The sequence below is a fragment of the Rhinatrema bivittatum genome, chromosome 14 (assembly GCF_901001135.1).
Source record: "Rhinatrema bivittatum chromosome 14, aRhiBiv1.1, whole genome shotgun sequence".
NCBI classification, from domain to species: domain Eukaryota; kingdom Metazoa; phylum Chordata; class Amphibia; order Gymnophiona; family Rhinatrematidae; genus Rhinatrema; species Rhinatrema bivittatum.
In genome coordinates, this window is record NC_042628.1 from 67479749 (window position 1) to 67504635 (window position 24887).

General features: G+C 48.7%; 1 protein-coding gene across 2 annotated transcripts in view; it reads left to right on the plus strand.

Annotated features, from left to right (window-relative positions):
* Nucleotides 1–7386: 7386 nt before the first annotated feature.
* Nucleotides 7387–24887, plus strand: part of LOC115075811 (cell wall protein DAN4-like) — a 313797-nt gene continuing 296296 nt past the window's right edge. For both annotated transcript variants that reach the window (XM_029576612.1, XM_029576613.1), the window contains exons 1-3: nt 7387–7489; nt 8738–9112; nt 9716–10024. In XM_029576612.1, coding sequence (XP_029432472.1) covers nt 7447–7489; nt 8738–9112; nt 9716–10024 — 727 coding nt within the window. In that variant the 5' untranslated portion in view covers nt 7387–7446. The remainder of the gene's footprint in view (nt 7490–8737; nt 9113–9715; nt 10025–24887) is intronic.

The window sequence follows — 24887 nt, forward strand, 5'->3', positions numbered from 1 at the left end:
CCCAATGCCTGAACCCAAGGCAAGCCCGGTGGTCGCTGTTTTTTGACCGGTTCGACTTTACCTTACGTCATCGACCCGGCTCTAAGAATGTTCGAGCCAATGCACTCTCGAGCACTTCTGAGGTCGAAGAGACCCCTGACATGCCTCAGTTTATTTTGGATCTTGTGAAAGTCAGTCTAGCAACAACCGTGGTGTCCTCCCAAGGGAAGACCGTTGTTCTACGTCGCTCTCGGAGAGCAGTTCTCACTTGGGCCCATGACTCCCTCACGGGGGGCCATGCTGGCTGTAAAGGGACCTTAGACTTGTTGAACAGATTCTACTGGTGGCCGACGGTGAGACAAGACGTCCAAGCTTTTATGAGCTCGTGCCCGACCTGCGCCGTGCAAAAGCCACTCATTGGAAAGCCCAGGGGCCTGTTGCAACCATTGCCCATTCCGGTGGAGCCTTGGACACACATCTCCACCGACTTCATCGTGGACCTCCCTGTCTCAGGAGGTAATTCGGTCATTTGGGTAACTGTAGACCGATTTTCCAAGATGGCGCACTTTGTCCCCCTGCCAAAGCTGCCTTCTGCACCTGACCTAGCTAACCTGTTCGCCCAGCATATCTTTAGACTTCACAGTCTCCCGCAGGATATAGTCTCCGATCGAGGACCACAGTTTACTGCTCGTTATTGGAAGGCACTTTGCAAACGCTTCAATGTGCAACTTAGTCTTTCGTCAGCGTTCCATCCTCAAAGTAATGGGCAAACGGAACGAACTAACCGAACCTTGAAGACTTTTCTCCGTTCCTTCGTGAACGAACGACAAGATAATTGGGCCAATCTACTCCCGTGGGCGGAGTTATCGTATAATAATCATACGCATGCTGCTATTGGAAGTTCGCCTTTCCTGGTCGTCTATGGGAAGCAACTTCGACCGCCCATGCCTTCACCTGAACCTAGTGTACTCCCAGCAGTGCAACTTTCAGCCCGCCAGCTTCTTTCCTTGTGGACGTCCATCCAGGGAAAGATCCGTAAAGCCACTCAGTCACCAAGAAATGGGCGGATAGCCATCGTCAGCCAGCACCCATCTTCCTCCCAGGAGACCGTGTCTGGCTTAGTACCAAAAATCTACAGCTACATATTCTGTCTCGAAGACTAGCTCCAATATTCTGTGGGCCTTTCCGAGTCACCGAATGAGTGGGAGCAGTCTCGTACCAACTATGCCTACCCTCCTCCATACGCATACACGACGTGTTCCATGTGTCATTGCTGAAGCCTCTTGTTTTATTCAGATACCACTCCCGGGCTCCTGAACCATCAGACCCTCCAGTACCGGATGAGGCCACATATCAAGTACGTGAGGTCTTGGATGTCCAGTTTCACCAACACTGATGGGAGTACCTGCTTGCCTGGGAGGGTTGCGGACCCGAGGATAATTCGTGGGAACTGGCCCGTAACATCCTTGACAAAGACTTATTACGGCAGTTTCACCTGGACCACCCGAGTAAACCCGGACCGGCTAAGAGGGGGCAGAAGAGGGGAGGTACTGTTGCAGTTCTGGCCATGAGCGCCGTGACCAGACCCTTACCTCCGTGTTCCTGGACCTGTTCCCGCTTTTGTTGGCCTAGTTCCTGGCCTGTTCGGCAGCGTCCCTGCGAGGGCCGCACTGCCGGGCAGCCTTCTGTAGACGTCCTGTCTCTAGGCGCGTGCGTGCGCCAATTGGGCGCTTTTCTAGGCGATTTCCCGCCAGTGGTGACTCTGCCCAATCCCCGACGTCAGACGCTCCGGCCTTGATAAGCCGGCCACGGCCACCCAGTCTTTGCCTTGCAATGGGCATACCTACCTGTGCCTCAGAGCGACCTGCCTTGCTAGTCACTCCATTCCTGCTTGCCTGCTACAGTACCTGCTTGGTCCCTGCTTGCCTGCTACAGTACCTGCTTGGTTCCTGCTTGCTGCTACAGAACGTGCTTGGTTCCTGCTTGCCTGCTACAGTACCTGCCTGGTTCCTGTCTACCTGCAACAGTGCCTGCCTGGTTCCAGTACCCGAGTCATGCTACAGTTCCTGCCTGGTTCCAGAACCCGATCCCCGTTACAGTACTGACCTACTGTCCTAGTCTGGTTCCAGTTCCCAGTCCTGATCCACTACCACCTAAATCCCAGCGGCGGGGCCCCTACGGGCTCCTCCCGGGGGGACTTTGGCTTCCAAGGGTGAAGCCACCTAAGTCCCAGCGGTTGGGCTCCTACGGGCTCCTCCCGGGGGAGTACCAGCTTCCAGGGTGAAGAGCACCTCTACGTCCTGCCTGAACATCTGCCTCCCAGCCTGCCATATACTAGAGACATTGACCATCTTTTCCCAGTCTCCTGCAGGTCGGCCTAAGGGTCCACTAAACAGAGACTTCCGTAACAGTATGTGCATGTGTGTAGAAGAGAGAGAGAGAGCATGTGTGCAAGTGTGAGAGAGAGCATGTTTGTGGGAGAGAGAGAGCATGTGTGATTGTGTGTAGGAGAGTGAGAGAGAGCATGTATGTGGGAAAGTGAGAGATGGCATGTGTGTTTCGGTGTGAGAGAATGAAGAAAGCATGTATGCTGGTGTATGAGAAATTGAAAAGAGCATGTGCACGTCTGTGAGAGAGTGAGAGAGAACATGTATGCTTGTATGTGGGAGAGTGAGAGAGAGCCTGTGTGTGTATGTGGGGGAGTGAGAGAAAGCATGTGTGTGAATGAGAGGGAGCATGCACAACTACCCCATTTACTCTCTGCCTACTAATCCATGACAATTTCAAGGCATCTGGAAATAAAACATTCCAAGGTAGGAAAAAGGGGTATGTTTTAAAATATTTTATTGATGTTTGGAAGATTTTTCTCCGAGTTTTTAATTATTGAATGTTATTCTATTCATTAATTGTTTTGAATTATTTATTTATTGGTATGATTTAACTAATTTTGTTTTATGAGGAATGGTAATGTTTCTGTTTTTTACATTGTTGCAGTACATACAGAATTTGGCTTGTTTGTTTTCTCATTCAGTTTTTGTCAGTACATTTCTATTTATACTGTAAGGTCTCTTTATTCTGTATTTGAGGGTCTATCTGTGTTTTGCATGTGTGATAGAAGTTATTCCAGTAGTGTATAGTTTCTCTGTAGGGATCTATAGCAGTTTGGATTGTTCTGTTTTCCTAATAGAGGGTTGATTACTATTTTAGGCCTGGTGTAATATTTATAATATTAACTTTCATAGGTAGGGTTGTTGCTGTTTGAGTGCTGACAGTGCTGTTTTGATACAAAAATTAATTTTTCTAGTGGCTCTCTGAGGGTCATGGCCAGGGCCAAGGTGCATTACAGTAGGCCTAATACCATATATATTCCAAGTGTCTCTTGCTTTTTCGCAGGGTTTTCTGGTTGCACCTCAGCAGCGCATGTAAATATAATATACATATTGTAAGAGAGATTTTTACCTCAGAAAACTGTGCTTTGAAAGTTATTTTTCATGTAAAATTTGTTATTATACATGCATCATTTGTAATTGTGTGTGAAGAAGATGTGATGGGGTGGGGGCTGCAAGGCAGTAAAGTTTTCCTAGGACACCTAATACCCTTGCACTGGCCATGCGCACTGCTGTACAGACATTGAACAAAGTCTCCCAACTCGTGCTGTCATGTGTTGTGTAATGGGAGAGGGCGCTGTTTTTTCAGTTTTGCCATAGACGCCAAATTGCTCTGTAGGCTTGTATGTAGGACCACCAATTCCCTGGCCTTATAACAATCCCCAAACCTGTAAAGGGCTTCCCTCAACCCCATCGCTAAAGTTGCCAAATGATCCACCTCTATTCAGCTAGTCCCAGCTCCTTCCTTTTCCCCTGCAAGATGACTCGCTGAACCCTTACCTAGCTCTGAAACCTATCCTTTTCCAATGTATAGCTTGAACACCAACTCACAAGGGACTTTTTCTCTCATTCTTCCTTTCCTCTCCCCTTTCCTTCACCCCTCTACTCTCCCAAATCAGCACTGCACGGCAGAATACTCAGGGCTCACCTGCTTTCTACTTACTACTACTCCCCTTCTTCTTCATCAAATCTGAACCGGTCCTTTCTACCCCTACGCCTGCATACCCCACCACCCCCTGCACGCTACCCCTCACCACTCTTTCACTGTTCTCTGTCCCCCTCCCCAACCCAGGGATAATCTAAATTTTAAGTAAAATCATACACAAAACCCCTAAAGATTGTCCCCCTTTTCAGCACTGGCAATGAGGGAGCACAATCTGTTCAGGGCAAGGAGGGATACAAAGAAGGGGTCCATCAAAGTGATGGCTTGTTCCAGGCTTCAGAATCCCAGCTATGGTTCCATGACAATGATGCTGCATGGGGAGCACCCCGGAGGTAAATCTTCATGGAAATGTTGATTTAACTTGTCTCGTACCCGTCTCTCGGCAAAGACTTTTATCCTGGCTATGTGAGTTCTTGCATGATTAGATTAATCAGATGGTCTGAATGGTCCTTGTTGCGTCCATCGCAGCTCGATGCCCTCACTCCACCCTCTTTACCTCTGTGGCGACTCCCTCCGGGTCTGATGGACGGTTGGCTGCCACGGTGTTTCCATGCCGTCTCCCTCTGGCGTCCCCGGACCGGCTCGACGCTGCAGATCCGCCATGTTGCCTGAAGACCTAGGGCGCGCACATGCGTGTGCTGTTATTGATGTACCAGCTAGGGTGCGAACCTCAGGGGCATCCCCCTGAGATGACGTCATCCGCTTCCAATATTTAAAGGTCTCTATTTGCATTATCAAACTGAGTTAGCAAGGGGTTGGTATGGGATTGTGTCTCGCTACCTTCGGACTACTCCCCCAAGCTTCTCTGCTTCCTCAGACTTACCAGAGGTACCCGCTCCTCGGGGGCCCCGCTCTTTTCTTTACTTTCAGATTACAGATAGGAACCGGTACTCGCTCCTCGAGGGCCCATGTTCCTGGACACTCTGAAGATTCTCTTCTGCCTGGAAGCTATCGTTACTACTAACAATTGTGAGTTACCATCGCTCTCTCAGAGCCTACCCTGGAACCAAGTACTCGCTCCTCAAGGGCCTAATCCCTTCCAGCTCCTGAGCTTCCTTGAGACCTTATGTGAGTTTTGTCATCTAGTTCTGTTCATGAACTCTGCCTACTCTGCCTATTCACTTTCTATAGTTTCTCAACAGCTCAGCCATTCTGGGATCGCTGTTCCAGTATCTGAGGAATTTCAGCCCTGCCGGGCATATGAGTTCACTACTGCCACCTCTGGTGGTTTCAAAACCTGTTTAATAAAAGAACTCATGTGTGTCTGTCTCCATACTCAAGCCTAGCTGGTGGTCCCTCTCAGGATATCCTCCTGGGGGCGTGGTCATCTGCCACCAGCCCAGGGATCCACCCACAACCATAACAGATTCATTTCAGATTGCTATGTCTGCCCTCGGAGTCATTAAAGTCCTCAGGTGACTAGAACAACTCAAGGGCAGCTTCATCGGGGTTCAACTGCATGTAAAACTTGTTAGATTTATCTGCAAGGATGGCACAGCACTTGGAAGCTGGTGTTTCCACCTTGGCTGACTTTTATTTACAAACTTCATGGCAGGCTGGCTGTAAACAGTATATTATACCACCTCCATCTGATAATTTGTCACCATCACCATATAGTTACAGACTATTAGTGTTTAACTCTTTTTTTTTCTCAAGCACGAACTCCTGCACAGGCAATCCTGCAGTCCAAGCCCTGGCTAAGGCACACAGATAGGGAGCTCTCTTGCTAAGAGCTGTTGGCTCCTTTTTTGCCTTCAACAGAAGAGAACAAATAGTAAATCTTAAAGTCAAGTGCTCTTCACACTGCCTGGTACTTTCAAGGGTTCGACTTCCACTCCTGACCCCACTGACACAAAGGGAGAGTCCTGATACCATTGAGTGGTTGGCTAAGTCCCATAATTCTTTTCCTGGAAATGTCCTTTCTCCCTCAGGGATGTCTTTCCTCCAATTCCTAGACCTTGCCAGGTTTGTAAGACCTGAGGCTGTACAGGGTTCTGCCTCTTGGGAACTCATAGACTTGTGCCATATTTCACAGGGCCTGGAGGTCCCTTACCTGTAATTTCTTCTCTTCCCATTGGGCACAAACAAGCCCCGCCAGGGAGTCAGACAATAATGGCCACATCCATGCCACCTTCTTCACCTTACACTCTTCATTCTTTTCCTCTCTCTGAGGCAAAGTCTATGATCCAAATTCTCTGTCATAACCAAATTACATCCTGGACCCAACCACATGGGGTCTCCCTACAGGGGTGTTTCTGGGGCATACCATTACTTAATAACAGGTTTACACTTCCTTTGTACCCAAATTGCCCTCTCTCCCCCTTTATTATTTCTAAAGAAACCACTGGAAATCAGGAGAGAAAGGAAGACAAAGAAACAATACAATTAAAAACAGAAAAAGAAACATAAAGAGAAATAAATGAAAAAGGAGAGTAAGAAAGCATTCTGTATACAGACAGCAGGTTCAGTCTTACAATGTCTTCCCCATCCTTTAATCTGCTCCTGTAGGACATTTCATATGCCACAGATGTCACATATAAGTAGAGACATCAGCAAGCATTTACATATTTAAGCCCATAGGGTCCTCCTCCCTCCAGTGTACCCTCTTAGCCCCTTCTCATGAACTCTCCTGGGGACATTCCCTCACCCCTCCCCATCCCACTCCAATAATCTCAAGTTTTTTCTCTCTTCATCCTCCATGAACTCGTCCCAAGTCCTTTTTCTCCTAATTCTGCCAATGATCCCTTCCTGGACCCCCTACACATCAATCTCCCCTTCATGGACTTCCCCTACTATTAATCCTCCCTCTCTATCACGACCTCTTTTCCAAATTCTCTCCTCCCCTTCGTCCATCTGCATTTCCCCTTCCAGGGTCACTCATAGAATCTCCCAATCCTACCCCTCCATGGCCACACCACCCCTTATATTCCCACCATGCCACTCAAATTGGATCTCCCCTGACCCCACTCCCCATGGGTCTTTCCCAGCTTCCTGCCTAAGTTCGTTCCTGAATTCCTCCACCCCAATCATCTCTTCCCTGGTCCTGCTCACATGCTTTTCATGGTTTCTTATTGAACCTGCACCTCCTCACTCCATGCTGCCATTTTAAGTTGCTTGTGTGTACCCTTTCCCCTGCTGCCAACTTCAAGGCTCTTTCCTGGGTCCTTTCCATTCTACCTGCCCCTATCTCCTGCCCTCATTTCACTGATCTTTATAATTGTTCTCACACAAACTCCGCCTCTTTCCTCCGCACAGGCTTCCGTTTCCAAGGGAACGCATGTGAAGGGCAGGGCTGTAACTGTACTTGGGAGGCAGTTGGTCCTGTACTAGTAAATATTCTTTCTGGGAGTCTCTGCCTGCATCTCCCTTGTCCCAGGAGCTGAGGGGCAGCTGCAGAAAGTCAATGCTTCGGGAAGGATGCAGAGAGCAGGGTTTCTGCTGCTGAGTGCGCTATGGGAGGGTAAGTGTGCGACAGACACAGACTCTGGCAGTAGTAACTGTAAGGCTGCTGCACTCACCTGGAATGTGTTACTGCTTTTGTTCCTGTCCTGAATCAGGGAAGGGTCTCATTAGATAGACACGGACACTGCAAGGAAAGTTAGTTCCTTGCCCCACATACAGAGAGCAGGGTTTCTGCTGCTGAGTGCGCTATGGGAGGGTAAGTGTGCGACAGACACAGACTCTGGCAGTAGTAATTGTAAGGCTGCTGCACTTATCAGGGTCTTGTTACTGCTTTTGTTCCTGTCCTGAATCAGGGAAGGGTCTCATTAGATCAGATACAGACACTTCTCTGTCATGGTCAGGCATCCCCCAGAGCCCCAGTAGAAAGTATGAATCCTGCATAGACTGGGTGGGGCTTATCTTCACTTGAGAGGAAGGGTTCAGTAGCAAAGAATCTTAATTTTAAGATCTTAAGTGCCAATGATTAAAAACATTAAGTATAGTTGTTTTTAGAAGCTGGTCAGGTTGTCTATGTTTAATGCTGCAGTTCTAATGTGTTGTGAGTGTTTGAGGAGGGAGAGAGAGAGAGAGAGAGAGAGAGAGAGAGAGAGAGAGAGAGAGAGAGAGAGAGAGAGAGAGAGAGAGAGAGAGACTTACAGACTTACTATAGTGCCTGTGCCCTAGACAGGTATTTTAATCCCTACGGGAGGGCCACCTACTAACTCGGGGTGGGGATTAGGTATGAGCGTCGGGGGTTGGGGGCCACTTTCGCATTCCACATGAGACCTACGGAAAGAACAGTGGTCTCTAGTGAAGATTTGCTGGCCGTCGGAGTGAGGAAACTCACTCCAAGAGGAGATTTGGGCAACATTCTCTCCACCTAGCTTGTTGTTGCCCAGTTAGAGTGTCCAGCAAGCTAGGTGGAGAGAACGTTGCCCAAATCTCCTCTTGGAGTGAGTTTCCTCACTCCGACGGCCAGCAAATCTTCACTAGAGACCACTGTTCTTTCCGTAGGTCTCATGTGGAATGCGAAAGTGGCCCCCAACCCCCGACGCTCATACCTAATCCCCACCCCGAGTTAGTAGGTGGCCCTCCCGTAGGGATTAAAATACCTGTCTAGGGCACAGGCACTATAGTAAGTCTGTAAGTCTCTCTCTCTCTCTCTCTCTCTCTCTCTCTCTCTCTTTCTCTCTCTCTCTCTCTCTCTCAAACTGAAATTCAGTCTGAAATGCTGTACATTTGTAATACTAAATACGTCTCTCTCCAGGTTTCTTCTGCCAGAATGTGTCAGAGTTTACTATAAACCACGATGAATTAGTAAAGAATCAAGAGGGTCTGTGTGTGCTCATCAATTGTGAATACTTTGTCCCATCAAATAAACCTGTAGGAGATAATCCTCTTGGGTTTTGGTTCAAGAGGATAGAAGATGGCAATGACATCCTAGTAGCAAGTACTGATAGCTCCGCCGAGGTGGAGGAACAATACAGGAATCACTATAACATCACTGGGAAAATATTTGACAGACAGTGCACCTTTAGGATTGATGATGTCATCAAACAGGACAGTGGAAGTTATTACTTCATGATTAAGGGAAACCATTCATATAGTTTCAGAGATCATCCGTGTATTATCAGTATAGTAGGTAAGTATGTTCTGCATTTCTGACTTCCTAAAGCATTCTTTAGCCTTTACATTAAATGCAACAATAACAGACAATATTCTTTGAACAATAACAGACAAGAAATTTAAGAAATACCTGAAAACCTGGCTATTCACTAATGCCTACTGTTTGACTGATAAACCCAATTCACCTTGACACAAATCACCGAAATTTGTCCTGAACAATACCCCCCCCACACTTCTCTCAACCCCCCTATAATCCGGCTATGATTGCTTTTTATGTGTTTGTCTTTGAAGTACAGCCTTAGTTTTAGAATGCTATCCTTGTATACATGTTTACTTGCCTACCTTGTTCACCTGTGTACCTGCCTACCTTTGTAGTTCATACTACGTTTGTGAGAGTCTACCCTGCACACAGCCATGAATTAGTGATTCTCACATGGAATGACAGTATATAAAACACTCAAATAAATAAATAAATGTCATTCATGTTGCTGCAGTAGTGATGAGATGAGCACATGGCAGTAATATCACATACTTGTCCTTGGCACTGGCTTTTCTTTGCTGAGGGTGTTAGCTGTAGAGGTCTGTGATTTGGCAGTTTTTTCCTCTGTCTCTTGTTTAGATCCTTGGAAATTTCCCATGTTCTCACCCCCCATCCCTGAGATGGCTGAAAATGTATCAGTGACTGTCAAATGCAATGCTCCGGGGAGGTGTTTGGGAGAACCCACCATCATCACCTGGAAAGGAGATTTAACTACACCTAATTCCACGAAAATCATAAGAATTATTAATAACTATGGAACATTCAGCTATTCATCCACTTTCACCTTTACCCCATCTATGGAAGACCACAGGAAAAACCTGACCTGTTTGGCATATTACCCTAGGCCGCAATTGCACCTCGAGAAAACTGGCACCATAAATATGAAGCGTAAGTAACTTGTTTCTATTGAAAGAAAAATCACTGTGACAGAATAATCCATTTTTTTCCCAGGTCACGTGTTCATAAATGTGAAAGAGCCCTGCACAGTTTGGACTGCAGAAGCTCTGTCTGCTTCTGTCTGGACTGAACCAAAACCCATAGAAGCTGTATCGAGCTTTCTGTTTGTTTTGACCCCAATAAGCCTGGACTTCCTGTAATCAAATAGGAATCGGTATCTCTCCTGGAAAAAGAAGGTTACAGAGTGGACATGGCTACCCCCTCCCCCCATTAAAAATGTAATTTACTTACCCACTCTAATCAGTGCCATACTGTGGGTCTCTGGCACCCAGGAGCCAACACTTTAATTTTCCCCCATCGCACTTTGTCTCTCTCTCTCCCTTTACTGAACCCATCCCCTTCTTTTTCTGTTCCCATTGCATTTTTAGCATGCCTTTCCATGGCTTAAAGTGGTTTACAGCATTTTTATAATTTAGGTGCAATAATTATCTTACCATAAGAGTTTATAACCTGCCCGGGTAATCAGTCCCCATACCTCTCTCTCAGTGCCCCCATCCTCTTCTCAGACCCTGAAAAAGGAAAAGGAAATTTTTTGGGGGGTCCACCTTTTCAAGGAATGATCAAATTGGCTTACAGAATTTTTTTAAAATTCAGATCAAATAATTTCCTTCCCCAAAGAGTTTATAATCTGTGTGGGTACCCGGCCCCCAATCCCCTCTCATTCCTTGCTCCTATTCTGCCCTCTGTCCTCTCTACTTCCTGTCCCCACAACCCTTCCCATCTTTCAGTCCCTGCTCCCCAATTCCTTTATCCCTCTTCCTGCCCTCACCCTGCCCCACATCAGTTTCCTACTCTCCTACCCTTCAATGCTCAGCAGCTGTTTCCCTCTTTCTCCCCTCTTGTCTGAACCAGCTGTAAGGTCTCTCCCACCTTCCTCCTAGCTGTGTGTCTCAAATATTTTCAGTGGTGGCCTGGATCCATCTTGCACCATACTCCTGCTTCACTTCCCAGATGCAGGGTTTGCAGGTTGAAGGCAGCTCTTCATAGTGGTGGTATAAAATGGCTCCACTCATCTGCTGCAGCAAATATGAGCCTCCTGCGCTCTCCAGCAGATGGGGGTCTTCTGCCTCTTGGATTGGCTGCAATTAATACCTGAAGTATCATGGGAAAGTGGGGGAGGGTGTTGGCAGCAGAGAAGTAACCAATGCCAGCATAGAATTGGGCTCTTGGGCATGAATTTGGGTTCTCTGTGCAGCCACACAAAACGTCCTTCAAAAACTGGAAGAAGGATCCAGCTGAAAAAAATCAGAAAAAGCATAAGCATAATAAGCATGACAAGTTAAATGTAATACATTGATAAGACAAGCTAAAAGAGAATTTGAAATGAAATTGGCCACAGAGGGAAAAACTCATATTAAAATCTTTTTAAAATGTATCCAAAGCAGGACACCTGCAACGAAGTTGGTTAGACCAAGGGGTTAAAAGCAATCTTAGGGAAGATAAGGCCATTGGAGAAAGACTTGTAGGCAAATTTTAAAAGCTCTAGGTGCACCAAAGCCAGGAGAAAGACAAGTATCTCAGGACAGCGCATGCCACGCATATTTTAAGAGGCGCCTCAGTATGTATGCATCTCCCAGTATGCACACAAATCGGGACGTCCAAAAAGGGGCAGGGCCTGGGCGGAGTCTGGGCAGGACATATGCCTTCCAGATCTTAACCTGAAGGATGCACGTAAGTATCTACGAGCATAATCGTACACCAGGGTCCCCTACTGTGTAATTCTACTTCTGCTATGGATTAGGGATGTGAATCGTGTGCCCGATCGTCTTAATGATTGGGTTCGGCTGGAGGGAGAAAAAAATCTGATCGGTGGAGATGTGAATTTGAATCTGTTCCGATTCACATCGTTAATTTTTTTTTAGTGAGGCTCGACCCTTTAAAATTGACCCCTTACCTTCCCCCACCCTCCCGAACCCCCCCAAAACGTTTTACGAGTACCTGGTGGTCCAGTGGGGGCGCGGGGACCTATCTCCCACTCTCGGGCCATAGGCGCCATTTTGGCTGCTACTCAAAAATGGCGCCGATGGCCCGATAAAAAAACCAACCCACCCAACCCTTTAAAAATGACCCCTTAGCTTCCCCCACCCTCCCGATCCCCCCAAAACATTTTAAAATTACCTGGTGGTCCAGTGGTGGTCCGAAGAGGGATCTCCCATTCTTGGGCCGTCGGCTGCCACTCATAAAGATGGCACCGATGGCCCTTTGCCCTTACCATGTGACAGGGTATCCGTGCCATTGGCCGGCCCCTGTCTCATGGTAGGAGCACTGGCTGGCCGGCGCCATCTTTTTACGAGTACCTGGTGGTCCAGTGGGGGCGCGGGGACCGATCTCCCGCTCTTGGGCCATCGGCGCCATTTTGGCCTCCACTCAAAAATGGCACCGATGGCCCGATAAAAAAAAACAACCCACCCGACCCTTTAAAAATGACCCCTTAGCTTCCCCCACCCTCGCGATCCCCCCAAAACATTTTAAAATTACCTGGTAGTCCAGTGTTGGTCCCGCAGGACCACCACTGGACCACTGGACCGCCTGGGGGGGGGGGGGGGTTAGAAAGTCCTAACCTTTACTGGGGCTAATGGGGAATGAACTGGGGAAATGGGTATTTGCGTCGGTGCAGATGAAATTTAATATGGACAAGTGCAAGGTGATGCATATAGAGAATAATAACCTATGCTATAATTACATGATGTTTGGTTCCATATTTGGAGCTACCACCCAGGAAAAAGATCTAGGCATCATAGTGGATAATGCATTGAAATTGTCGGCTCAATGTACTGTGGTATTCAAAAAAGCAAACAGAATTTTAGGGACTATTAGGAAGGGAATGGTGAATAAAATGCAGACTATCATAATGCCTCTCTATCACTCCATGGTGAGATTGCACTTTGAGTACTATGTGCAGTTCTGGTTGCTGCATCTCAAAAGACATATAATTGCACTGAATAAGGTACAGAGAAGGATGACCAAAGTAATAAAGAAGATAGAACTGCTCTCCTTAAGGAAAGACTAAAGAGGTTAGGGCTGTTCAGCTTGGAGAAGAGATTGCTGAGGGGGGATATGAAAGAGGTTTATAAAATCATGAGAGGATAGAATGGGTAAATGTGAATCGGTTATGTACACTTTCAGATAATAGAAGGACTTGGGGGTACTCCATTAAGTTAGTAAATAGCACATTTAAAACAATTCAGAGAAAATTATTTTTCACTAAGGGCCAGATTTTAAAAGCTCTATGCGCGTAAATCCAGGGTTAAGCATGCCGGGCCTATTTTAAAAAGGCCCGGCGATGCACGTAAAGCCCTGGGACCCGTGTAAGTCCCGGGGATTTACTAAAGGGGCGGGGGCAGGGGAAGAGGCTCCAGGCAGAGCGGCCATTTGCCGCTGTGCTGGGGATCGCATGCTGGCAGTTGGCCGGCAGGCACAAAAGGTAAGACAAAATTCAGGGGGGGGGGGTTTTAGAGTAGGGCTAGGGGGGAAAGGTTAGGGGAAGGGGTGGGAAGGTCAGGCTAGGGGGAAGGGAAGTTCCCTCACAAGACGCTCCGATTTTGGAATGGCTTGGGAGGGAACGGAGGAAGACAGTGCGGCTCGGCGCACACAAGGTGGCATGAGCACCTTTTAAAATCTACCCCAAAATGCACAATTAAGCTCTGGAATTCATTCCAGGACTATGTTGTTAGGGCACTTATTGTAGCTGGTTTTTAAAAAGATTTGGATAAGATCCTGGAGATGTTTATCAACTACTATTAATCAAGTTGATTTAGGGAATAGTCACTTTTATTACTGGAATTCATAGGATGGGATCTACGAGGGTAAGTCAGTAAGTCACAAACATACATGGGATTAATATTCATGAAATTTATTTAAATGCAAAAGATGATTTATTTACTGTGAAATATACAGAATATAGTCACAAACATTTTTTCTGGAAAAACCAACTACTTTTCAACGTAATCGCCGCGAACATTTATACATTTGTCCCAGCGTTTGAAAAGTCCGTCAAAACCTTCTGCGTAAAAGTCTTTTTTGGCTGGCATCGTAACCAGCACTTCACCTTGTTACGACCATGGCTGCTATGCAGCCGCCTCACCACCAGAGGTCCCCCGCGAGCATGCTCTCCTGACTGGTTCCCCTTGTCTTCTCTATGTTCCACACTTCCCTTTATAACCCTGCTTAGCATTTCCATCAATGCGTCTGCATCGAGCTCTCTTGGGCTCCCTGCTCTAGCCTTCCTTGCCTTGCTGTGCATGTGGCCTTCGGGCCTTCTGCTCTGCCTGCCTTACTGTGCGTGTGGCATTCGGGCCTTCTGCTCTACTTGCCTTGCCTTGCTGTGCATGTGGCCTTCGGGCCTTCTGCTCTGCCTGCCTTGCCTTACTGTGCGTGCGGCCTTCGAGCTCTCTGCTCTGCTGTGTATGTGTAGCCTTCTGGCCCGCTGCCCTGCCATGTGTGTGTGTGTGTGTGGTCTTCGGGCCTCATCCCTGCCGTGAGTGTGCAGCCTTCGGGCCCTCAGCCCTGCCGTATGTGTGTGTGGCCTTCGGGCCCTCTACCCTGCCGTGTGTGTGTGGCCTTCGGGCCCTCTGCCCTGCCGTGTGTGTGTGGCCTTCGGGCCCTCTACCCTGGCGTGTGTGTGTGTGGCCTTTGGCCCTCTGCCCTGCCGTGTGTGTGTGGCCTTCGGGCCCTCTACCCTGCCGTGTTTGTGTGGCCTTCGGGCTCGCTGCCCTACCGTGTGTGTGTGTGGCCTTCAGGCCCTCAGCCCTGCCGTGAGTGTGTGGCCTTCGGGCCCTCAGCCCCGCCGTATGTGTGTGGCCTTCAGGCCCTCTACCCTGCCGTGTGTGTGTGACCTTCGGACCCTCTGCCCTGCCGTGTGTGTGTGGCCTTCGGGCCCGCAACTCTACCATGTGGTGTGTGGCCTTCGGGCCCTCAGCCCTGCCGTGTGTGTGTGTGGCCTTCGGGCCCTCTGCCCTGCCGTGTGTTTGTGGCCTTCGAGCCCTCTGTCCTGCCATGTGTGTGGGGCCTTTTGGGCTCCCTGCTTGTCTGCTGCCTGCCCTGACCCAGCCTTAACTCTGACTCTGCTTGCCTGCCGCTTGCCCTGACCCAGCCTGGATCCTGACACTGTTTTCAGCCTTACTCTACTCCACTATCACCATCATCAGAGACTTTCCAGCCATCCCTATCTCTCTACCTGGAGTCACTCCAGAAGTTGGTGTTCACTACATCAGAACACAGCCCAAGCGTAACACACCTCTTGTTCCACTTCTTCATCGCTGGTGAAATGTTTACCACCGAGATGGCTTTTCAGTTTGCAAAACAAGTGAAAATAGCTGGGTGCCAAATCCGGACTGTATGATGGATGTTCAAGAACTTCCCAGTGCAGGTTCACAATTGTCTGACGAGTCTCATTCGAAGTGTGTGGTCTGGCATTATCGTTAAGAATCTGCACTCCTCTTTTTTCCAGATCTGGGCGTTTTCTACGAATAGCTCCTTTAAGCTTTAATAGAGTAGCACTGTAGGAAGCCGAATTAACAGATTCACCACGCTTCTGAAAACTGGTTAAGAGTATCCCATCTCGATCCCAAAACACAGTCAACATCACCTTTCCTGCAGAAGGCACAAGCTTGAACTTTCTCGGTGTCTGTGATAGTGGATGCTTCCACTGCATGGAATCACGTTTCTCTTCTGGTTGATAGTGGTGCACCCACGACTCGTCACCAGTAACAATACGTGCCATCATTGATTCACCTTCGTTTGCATAACGGCAGAGATTTTCCAGACAGACACCCATCCGGTTGTTCTTATTGTCTTCGGTCAGCTGTTTGGGAACCCATCTTGCACAGACTTTGCGAAAGTTCAATGCATCGTGCACTAAGGAATATGCTAATCCGTGAGAACACCCATTTTCTTTGGCAACTTCGTCAATTGTTACCCTCCGGTTAGCGCGAACCATCTCTTCAACCTGCTTCACAGTTGCCTCTGTCGCAATCTCTACAGGTCGACCAGGTCTGGTTTCGTCGTTCACGTTGGCACGTCCTTGTGCAAATTTATCGGTCCAGTTATAAATTGCTTTACGCGAGAGACATTTCTCTCCATATACTGGATACATTTCTTTATGAATGTCTTTTGCCACTAAGCCCTTAGCCCATAAAAAATCCGACAACAGCACGTTGTTCTTCGACCGTACAATCTGTCAACACGGCAGCCATTTTCCTTGTGTACACAGCCCCTGCGCATGCAAAGTTTAAATAACTACTTATGTACATAAGCACTTCTAATGTGCTGCCATCTATGGAATATGACAACATTAGATATATGTTTTATTACCTTAGTAGAGAGATTTGTGACTTACTGACTTACCCTCGTATTAAATGTTTAGGTGCTTGTCAGGTGTCATATTCTGTATGTCTTGAATGAGTAGTGGGCCCTTGGGTCGTGGCGAGTGAAGACTCCGCCCACAGGGAGTAGCCCTGTGGGCCCTTATCACAACAGGCAAGGTCTTAGCAGTAATGGACAACAGTACCCCCCCTTTACAGCCCCTCTTGAGAGGACCGGGTTTCTCCGGGTGGTCCTGATGGAACTGCTGCAACAATGACTTGTCCAAAATTTTGCGGCTGGGTTCCCAAGTGTTGTCCTCATCACCGCAATCTTCCCATGCAAGTAGATACTCCCACCTGCGGTGGTGGAAGCGAACGTCCAAGACCTCGCGTACCTGGTAGGTGGGGTCATTGTCGATGGTGGTAGACGAAGGATCCGGAGGTTTGCGGTGATAGCGGGAGAGGACTACGGGCTTAAGCAGGGATACGTGGAAGACATTGTGGACTCGAAGGGAGGATGGTAGCCTCAGCCGATATGAAACCAACCGCACTCTCTCGGCGACCTGAAATGGCCCACAGAATCTGGGTGCAAATCTTCGTGAGGGGAGGCGGAGACGAATGTTCTTGGTGCTAAGCTAGACCCGGTCTCCTGGCTGGTAGATAGGAGCGGGTCGTCGGTGGCGATCGGCCGCCTGTTTGGTGGAAGAGGCTGAGCGGAGTAGCTTGTTCTGGGTCTTCTGCCACAATGTCTGTAGCTGGTGCGCCATCAACTGGGCGGCTGGTGAGGTGCTGGAGATAGCGAGAGGAAGTGGAGGTCTCAGCTGTTTCCCGTAGACTAGCTGGAATGGTGAGAGTCCGGTGGCTGCATGAGCTTGATTGTTATAGGCAAACTTGGCCCAGGGCAGTAGCTCCGACCAGTTGTCTTGTTTTTCATTGGTGAAGGCTCGAAGGTAGGTCTTCAGAGTCTGATTCATCCTTTCGGACTGTCCGTTACTCTGTGGATGGAAAACTGTAGAGAAGCTAAGCTTTACCTTGAAGCACTGGCAGAGGGCTCTCCAGTAGCGTGCAACAAACTGGGGTCCCCGGTTGGAAACAATGTCCTGCGGGAGGCCATGTAGTCTGAAAATATGCTGGGCAAAGAGGAGGACAAGTTCGGGTGCAGAGGGTAACTTGGTCAGCGGGACTAAATGCACCATTTTAGAGAAGCGGTCGACGGTAACCCAGATAACCGTATGACCGTGAGACGGAGGCAAGTCCACCATGAAGTCTGTAGCGAGATGGGTCCAGGGCTCGGTGGGAACCGGAAGAGGCTGTAAGAGGCCGCACGGGGAACCAGGACTGGGTGTTTGATGGGCGCAGGTGGGATAGGAACTCACGTAGGTGCGCACATCTTGTCGGATGTTGGGCCACCAGTAAAAGCGATTAAGGAGTTCCAGGGTTCTCTCGCGTCCTGCGTGCCCCCCAGTGAGGGAGTCATGAGCCGAGCGTAGTGTCTTTAAGCGGTCTCATCGAGGAACCACGGTCCTATCTTGGGAGAGGACCGTCAGGGCAGACAGGCGAACCTTACTAGGGTCTAGAATATACTGGGGAGGTTCTTGATCTTCCTCGGAGAAGGAAGTCCGGGAAAGAGCATCAGCTCGGAGATTTTTGGCCGTCGGCTGGTATTGTAAAACAAAGTCGAAGTGACTGAAAAACAGGGCCCAGCGGGCTTGACGAGGGTTTAGTCGTTGAGCCTGAGATAAGTATTCTAGGTTTTTGTGGTCTGTATACACGGTGGTCGTGTGTCGGGCCCCCTCAAGCCATTGCCTCCACTCTTCGAAGGCGAGTTTGATCGCCAGCAGTTCCTTATCGCCAATCGAGTAATTAATCTCGGCGGGGGAAAACTTCCTGGAAAAGTAGGAACATGGGAGGAGCTGTCCGGAGTCGGCGTGTTGACTGAGGACCGCTCCGATGTCAATGCTAGAGGCGTCGACCTCAACAATAAAAGGTCTGGTGGGATCTGGGTGTCGGAGGCAGATGTCCGAGAGGAATGCTTCTTTTAAGTCAGAGAAGGCTGCAATTGCAGCGTCAGGCCAGTTCTTGGCGTCGGCTCCCTTGCGGGTCAGGGCCGTGAGAGGAGCGACCCGGTGCGAGTACTGAGGAATAAAATGTCTGTAAAAGTTAGCAAAGCCTAGGAATCTCTGAAGGGCCTTGAGACCCTTGGGTTGAGGCCAACGAGTTATGGCAGCTACTTTATCAGGGTCCATGCGGAATCCTGTGGAGGAAATGATATAGCCGAGGAAGGGCAGAGCCTCAGCCTCAAAAACGCATTTTTCAAGCTTGGCGTACAAGTGGTTGTCTCGGAGAGCCTGCAGGACTTGTGCCACGTGGCAACGGTGTGTCTCCAGATCTTTAGAGAAGATGAGCACGTCATCGAGATAAACGATGACATGCGAGTGGAGCATGTCGCGTAGAACCTCGTTCATGAGGTTCTGGAAGACGGCTGGGGCGTTGCAGAGTCCAAAGGGCATTACCAGGTACTCGTAATGCCCATCCCTGGTATTAAAGGCCGTCTTCCACTCATCTCCGGGACGAATGCGGAAGAGGTTATAGGCCCCTCGGAGGTCTAGCTTGGTGAAGATACGTGCTCCCTGAAGACGGTCCAAAAGCTCAGGGATCAAAGGAAGCGGATACCGGTCTCGCTTAGTGATGGCATTCAAGCCACGATAGTCTATACATGGGCGGAGGGAGCCGTCCTTCTTGGCCATGAATAAGAAACCGGCTCCGGCAGGTGAGCAAGAAGGACGAATGAAGCCCTTGGCAAGGTTCTCAGTCACATATTGGGACATGGCAGTAGTCTCGGGCAAAGACAAGGGGTACACCCGGCCACGAGGAGGTGTGGTGCCCGGCAACAAGTCAATTGGGCAATCAAAAGGCCGGTGTTGAGGAAGAAGTTCAGCCATCTCTTTAGAAAAGACGTCAGCGAAGTCTTGATATGGCTCGGGCAGCAGAAGCGAAGAACAGAGGTGCAAGGGTCTCGGTGGACGTGGGAGGCGTAAACAATGTTCAAAACAATAGGGACTCCATCGGACCAGCTGGAAGTTATCCCACTGTATTATGGGCGAATGCTGTCGCAACCAGGGTAGTCCGAGAACCAGGGGATGCACAGCTCGCTCCAGGACTAACAGGGAGATCTCCTCCGAATGGAACAGGCCTGTCTGGAGGGTCAGAGGAACTGTGGAGCAGGTGATGACACCAGGTAGCAGGGTGCCCCGGATCGAGGAAATCCGCAGAGGAGGAACTTTTTGTAGCATGGGGAGATATAGCTGATTCACCAGGTCGGCCACGATGAAGTTCCCCTCAGCACCAGAATCGATGAAAGCGCGGATCTGGAGTTCCCCACCGGGGTATTTCAGAGTCACTGGCAAGGTACATAGAGGAGCTGATCCTGTAGAGCCTAGGTGTAGCTCCTCGGTATAACCTAGGCACGGTCGTTTCCCGGACGTTCCGGGCAATTGGCAAGGAAGTGTTCCTTTCCTGCACAGTAGAGACAGAGGCCTAGCGAGCGGCGTCTCCTCCTTTCTTCAGGGGTCAGTGGGGATCTACCCAATTGCATGGGTTCCCCACTGCTGACGGAGGCTGGGAGAACCTTAGGAGCCGGGGTTCTGGAGGCAGTGGACGACTGTGGTAACGCCTTACGATAGGAGCGGATCTTTTTATCCCGCTGCTGAAGGCGACAATCCACCCTGCCAGCGATGTCAATCAAGTCATTTAAATCGTCCGGGAGGTCCCAGCCTGCCAACTCATCCTTGATGCAACTAGCAAGCCCCTCCAGGAAGATTCCCCTAAGGCAGTCATCTCGCCAACCAACTTCCATGGCCAGCGTGCGAAAGTCTATGGTGTAATCGGCCACCGAGCGTGTCCCTTGCCTGAGATGCAAGAGCTCCGAGGCCGCGGTGGTCTGTCGTGCAGGATCATCAAAAGTGAGGCGGAAGTTGAGGACAAATTCCTGTGGATTCTGTAGCAAGGGATCCTGACGCTCCCACATGGGTGAAGCCCAGTCAAGGGCCTTACCATCCAGCAAGGAGAATATGTACGCTACTTTAACTGCGTCAGAAGAAAACTGTGCAGGCAGGAGAGCAAAACGCACGTAGCGCTGATTTAGAAAACCACGGCAAGTCTTGATATCTCCGGCATACCGGGTAGGTGTGGGTAACTGAGTCACTGAAGCTGAAGTAGGTACTGGTGCCGGGAGAGGGGCTGGAGGTGGTTCCGGAGTAGGAGCCTCCAGGCGGGAGACCAGCTGCTCCACCGTAGCTGCAAGCGTGTCGATACAGTGCTGTTGCTGCTGGAGGCGTTGTGCCATCCCTGGAATGGCCTGCAGGCTTGGGGCCTCCGCCGAGTCCATGGCCTTGCAATCTGTTGCAGTCGGACACTGCTGGCGAGGTAGTGGACCCTTGGGCCGGCCTACCTAGGGTGACAGGGTAGGCCGGGAGGCGGAGCCACAGGCTAGAGGTGTTCACCCGGGAACCAGGAACCCCCCGGGAGGAGCCCGTAGGGCACTGGGACCTAGGGACTTGGAGCAGTGACTGAGAGTCCAGAAACAGAGATAGGCGTAGGCCGGGACCAGAGTAAACAGTATGGATAGGAAGTCCAAGGTACCCGGGAAGCAGGGGACCGGCTGTACAGACAGAGGGCCAGCTGAAGGCAGGGCAGCGGGCGGCAGCGGAATCTGTAGCAAACCGGAAGCTGAAGCAGGCTGTGAGCTGAAGCGGAAGCTGTAGCAAACCGGAGGCTGAAGCTGGCTGTAAGCTGAAGCGGAGTCTGTAGCAAACCGGAGGCTGAAGCTGGCTGTAGGCTGAAGCGGAGGCTGTAGCAAACTGGGGCTGAAGCAGGCTGTAGGCTGAGGCGGAAGCAGGCCGGGGTCAGAGGCTGGCTGCAGGCTGAAGCAGAGTCAGAAGCAAACCGGAGTCAGAGGCAGGCAACAGGCTGAAGCGAAGTCGTAAGCAAACCGGAGTCAGAGGCAGGTAGCAGGCTGAAGCGGAGGTAGGCACGGTTGAGCCCTAAGCGGGGGGAAGCGGTGGAGACCGCAACAAAGGATCCAACAGAAGAAAATAGGATAATGCATAAACGTTGGCAAGTTAAATGTAAGACATTGATAAGACAGGCTAAGAGAGAATTTGAAAAGAAGTTGGCTGTAGAGGCAAAAACTCACAGTAAAAACTTTTTAAAATATATCCAAAGCAGAAAGCCTGTGAGGGAGTCATTTGGACCGTTAGATGATCAAGGGTTTAAAGGGGCACTTAGAGAAGATAAGGCCATTGCGGAAAGATTAAATGATTTCTTTGCTTCGGTGTTTACTGAAGAGGATGTTGGGGAAGTGCCCGTACTGGAGAAGGTTTTCATGGGCAATGATTCAGATGGACTGAATCAAATCACAGTGAACCTAGAAGATGTAGTAGAGCTGATTGACAAACTGAAGAGTAGTAAATCACCTGGACTGGATGGTATACACCCCAGAGTACTGAAGGAACTAAAAAATGAAATTTCAGACCTATTAGTAAAAATTTGTAACCTATCATTAAAATCATCCATTGTACCTGAAGACTGGAGGATAGCTAATGTAACCCCCATATTTAAAAAGGGCTCCAGGGGTGATCCAGGAAACTACAGACACGTTAGCCTGACTTCAGTACCAGGAAAAATAGTGGAAAGTGTTCTAAACAACAAAATCACAGAACATATAGAAAGACGTGGTTTAATGGAACAAAGTCAGCATGGCTTTACCCAAGGCAAGTCTTGCCTCACAATTCTGCTTCACTTTTTTGAAGGAGTTAATAAACATGTGGATAAAGGTGAACCGGTAGATATAGTATACTTGGATTTTCAGAAGGCGTTTGACAAAGTTCCTCATGAGAGGCTTCTAGGAAAAGTAAAAAGTCATGGGATAGGTGGTGATGTCCTTTCGTGGATTACAAACTGGCTAAAAGACATGAAACAGAGAGTAGGATTAAATGGACAATTTTCTCAGTGGAAGGAAGTGGGTAGTGGAGTGCCTCAGGGATCTGTATTGGGACCCTTACTTTTCAATATATTTGTAAATGAATTGGAAAGAAATACGACAAGTGAGGTAATCAAATTTGCAGATGATACAAAACTGTTCAGAGTAGTTAAATCACAAGCAGATTCTGATAAATTGCAGGAAGACCTTGTGAAGCTGGAAAATTGGGCATCAAAATGGCAGATGAAATTTAATGTGGATAAGTACAAGGTGATGCATATTGGGAAAAATAACCCATGCTATAATTACAGAATGTTAGGTTCCACATTAGGTGCTACTACCCAAGAAAGAGATCTAGGCGTCATAGTCGATAACACATTGAAATCGTCAGTTCAGAGTGCTGCGGCAGTCAAAAAAGCAAACAGAATGTTGGGAATTATTAGAAAGGGAATGGTGAATAAAATGGAAAATGTCATAATGCCTCTGTATCGCTCCATGGTGAGACCGCACCTTGAATACTGTGCACAATTCTGGTCGCCGCATCTCAAAAAAGATATAATTGCAATGGAGAAGGTACAGAGAAGGTCTATGATAAGGTTAATGGAACAGCTCCCTATGACTGGAACAGGCACAGCCGGAGACATCTGAGAATGATGCAGGAACTCACTGAAACAGAGAGATGCAGAGAACGGCTTTCCAAGAAGCAGATAGCCCTGAGTGCGACAAGGCCCCCAAGGAGCGGGTACCTAGGTCACCTAGAAATCAGTGAGGCGAAGTCCCAGAGAGGCGGAACTAGCAGGATGAGATTCCTTGCTAACTCGTCTTCCAAGAAGTCAGCTGAGTTTAAGTATGGTAGGCAGATGACGTCATGCGGTGGGGACGCCCCCGAGGTTCCCGACATGACACGTTTAAGAAAGGGGCAGGCGAGCGCGTGCCTTAGGTAACGCTGGATGTAAGATGGCTGCCGGGAGTGCCCACGCCGTCCCAGGCATGCCATGAGAGTCAGTGTGTGTAAGCAGAGGCTGACATTCTGCACAGACTCAGAGCTGCATAGAGAAAGTAGGTGAGCAGCAAAGGTCGCAGCCACCTGCGACCGACCAGCGCAACAGTACCCTCCTTCTTAGGGCCCCTCCCAGGGGATTTTGGCTTCCTAGAATGAGCAAGGTGGAAGCGATGTAGTATCTCTTTGTCCAGTATATTGGCAGCAGGTTCCCATTTGTTTTCTTCTGGTCCGTACCCTTCCCAGGAGATGAGGTACTCCCAGTGCTTTCGTTTTTTACAAACATCCAAGATGTGATCCACCTTGTACGCGATGTCATCTTCAGCATCGAGGGGTTGTGGATCAGGAGTCTTCTGAGAAAACTTAGATAGAATAAGTGGTTTCAGGAGTGAAACGTGGAAAGCGTTGTGCATTTTCATTGATGGTGGCAACCTCAAGCTGTAAGTCAAAGGCCCCAAACGTCGAAGGACAGTGAAGGGTCCAATGTATCCTGGAGCGAATCAAACCGAAGGTAGCTTGAGACGGAATATTCTATTATTCGAAAGAGTAAAAAACCGATTCACATCTACCCGTTCTAGACCTCTCATGATTTTAAACACCTCTATCATATCCCCCCTCAGCCGTCTCTCCAAGCTGAAAAGTCCTAACCTCTTTAGTCTTTCCTCATAGGGAGCTGTTCCATTATCCTTATCATAGCCCTTCTCTGTACCTTCTCCATTGCAATTATATCTTTTTTGAGATGCGGCGACCAGAATTGTGCACAGTATTCAAGGTGCGGTCTCACCATGGAGCGATACAGAGGCATTATGACATTTTCCATTTTATTCACCATTCCCTTTCTAATAATTCCCAACATTCTGTTTTCTTTTTTTGACTGCCGCAGCACTCTGAACTGACGATTTCAATGTGTTATCCACTATGACGCCTAGATCTCATTCTTGGGTAGTAGCACCTAATGTGGAACCTAACATTCTGTAATTATAGCATGGGTTATTTTTCCCTATATGCATCACTTTGCACTTATCCACATTAAATTTCATCTGCCATTTTGATGCCCAATTTTCCAGCTTCACAAGGTCTTCCTGCAATTTATCAGAATCTGCTTGTGATTTAACTACTCTGAACAGTTTTGTATCATCTGCAAATTTGATTACCTCACTTGTCGTATTTCTTTCCAATTCATTTACAAATATATTGAAAAGTAAGGGTCCCAATAAAGATCCCTGAGGCACTCCACTACCCACTTCCTTCCACTGAGAAAATTGTCCATTTAATCCTACTCTCTGTTTCATGTCTTTTAGCCAGTTTGTAATCCACGAAAGGACATCGCCACCTATCCCATGACTTTTTATTTTTCCTAGAAGCCTCTCATGAGGAACTTTGTCAAATGCCTTCTGAAAATCCAAGTACACTACATCTACCGGTTCACCTTTATCCAAATGTTTATTAACTCCTTCAAAAAAGTGAAGCAGAATTGTGAGGCAAGACTTGCCTTGGGTAAAGCCATGCTGA